The 1,495-nt window shown below is 47.0% G+C and overlaps 1 protein-coding gene across 1 annotated transcript; it reads right to left on the bottom strand.

Annotated features, from left to right (window-relative positions):
- Positions 1 to 59: 59 nt before the first annotated feature.
- Positions 60 to 1,027, bottom strand: LOC119593879. Its single transcript, XM_037942906.1, has 2 exons — positions 395 to 1,027; positions 60 to 243 (listed from the first exon to the last, which is right to left on the bottom strand). Exons 1-2 carry the CDS (start codon positions 978 to 980, stop codon positions 206 to 208), a joined length of 624 nt encoding a protein of 207 aa, XP_037798834.1. The 5' UTR covers positions 981 to 1,027; the 3' UTR covers positions 60 to 205.
- Between the last annotated feature and the right edge of the window lie 468 nt (positions 1,028 to 1,495).

The raw sequence follows: 1,495 nt of genomic DNA, 5'->3' as shown, positions 1-1,495 counted from the left end.
TCTCAATTCAGTTTATTAATGTACTCTTACCCTTGGGTGACTGATGAAATAATGAAACATACATATTATTAGCATGATATAATGTTACAGAAGGGAAGAATTAGCGAATAAATGGAATTAAATAATCATAGAAGAAAAGGCGATGAAGGGATGTGTCAGCGACACGTCAGGAAGGTCCTTGGCGCAGGGTTTGGGAAAGGCGCTGCTACACAGGGGCAGGGGAGCCCGTCGCCCACGCGTCCTCTGGAACCAAAGGATAACACATCATATGCAGAAAATTAATGAATGAATATGCCGTTCAATTATCTAGCTTATTATTGTTTATGATGTGAGTGAGGTTAGACATAAAATACATATACTGAAAAGTGTATAAATATGTGTGTACAAAGCTTACCTGGGTACCCATAGCTGGCGTTGACATTGTATGCTGCCAGAGTCTGTTGCATCATGGATATGTTGCATCCTCGCATAGCCATCTCCATCTTTATGTTCTTAATTTCCTCTTCTGTTTTCTTAATACCAAGCCTCGTCTGTATTTCCTCTCGTTCATCCTTATCCCTCTTCTTCTTCTGCTTTATCGCAAGCTGCCTGCGTTTCTCCAGCACGGGGTCGTCTTGTTTCGGCCAGTCGTACATCTTGACTTTGCGTCGTCTGTTGCCTCCCGAGCCGGAGGGGGACGGCGTGGGAGAAAGGCCGCCTCCCAGCGCCGGAGCTTCCAAGTAGTCGTCTGCGCCAAAAGCAAGTGCCTCCGACGCCTGGTACAGACTTGCCTCCTCAGCGGCCGGCTGCCCGAACGGATAAGACTGTTCATAATATGAGGCCGAGTGGAGGCTTTGCACGTTCTCCGCAGTGCCATGAGGCCACATCTCAGGCTCATGAAGAGAGGCGTTATAGCCGCCATCCTGCACGTAATACTTAGAAACAGAATAACCGTCCTGTCCAAAGCCACTGTAGTAGCCTCCTTCGTAAGCTGGCTCCATGCTTGACAAAAGAGAGAGGGCAGATCAGATAGTACTTCTTTAGGCTGGTGACCAATCCATCTGTGGTGCAGGTGACTCGAAAAGACTCTTTTTAACGCACGGGGACCATTGTTTCTACGAAGTTCGAAAGCTGTCTGTTAATGTCGACGTTTGGTTTCCTCGACCCCGCCCCATCGCGTCAACAGTAAACCCCTGGGAACCACCAGTCTCGACAACGTTCCTTATCCTGTCCAGCGGCCATCCACCTGCCGCCGGGGCTGACGCTTCTCTTACGTTTCTGATGCAACGTGTTTGTGTTTATTGATACTACAACTGTAGCACTACCCCTGTGCGTTTGTATAGATGCTTTCCTGTCTATGTATATTCGTAATACTTGTGCGTGTGTCAAAAGGAAAAGGAACACACTAAACTTTTATAACCAAGCCTTTCATAGCAGGCGTATGAACGTGCCTGGCAAAGTACACTACACTATTTAAATGATGATAGAATAGTTACGAAGCACAAATTGGGGTGTT

Source organism: Penaeus monodon, chromosome 33 (assembly GCF_015228065.2).
Source record: "Penaeus monodon isolate SGIC_2016 chromosome 33, NSTDA_Pmon_1, whole genome shotgun sequence".
In the NCBI taxonomy this organism is placed as follows: Eukaryota; Metazoa; Arthropoda; class Malacostraca; order Decapoda; family Penaeidae; genus Penaeus; species Penaeus monodon.
The sequence above is the reverse complement of the archived record's forward strand: the minus strand, read 5'-3'. Positions and strand labels throughout refer to the sequence as shown.

Excerpts from the sequence above, each read along its gene's own strand:
- LOC119593879 (XM_037942906.1), bottom strand. The coding sequence starts at position 980 with ATGGAGCCAGCTTACGAAGGAGGCTACTACAGTGGCTTTGGACAGGAC. Across the intron at positions 244-394 it reads CGCCAGCTATGGGTACCCAG|AGGACGCGTGGGCGACGGGC; the intron begins GTAAGCTTTGTA and ends CTTTGGTTCCAG.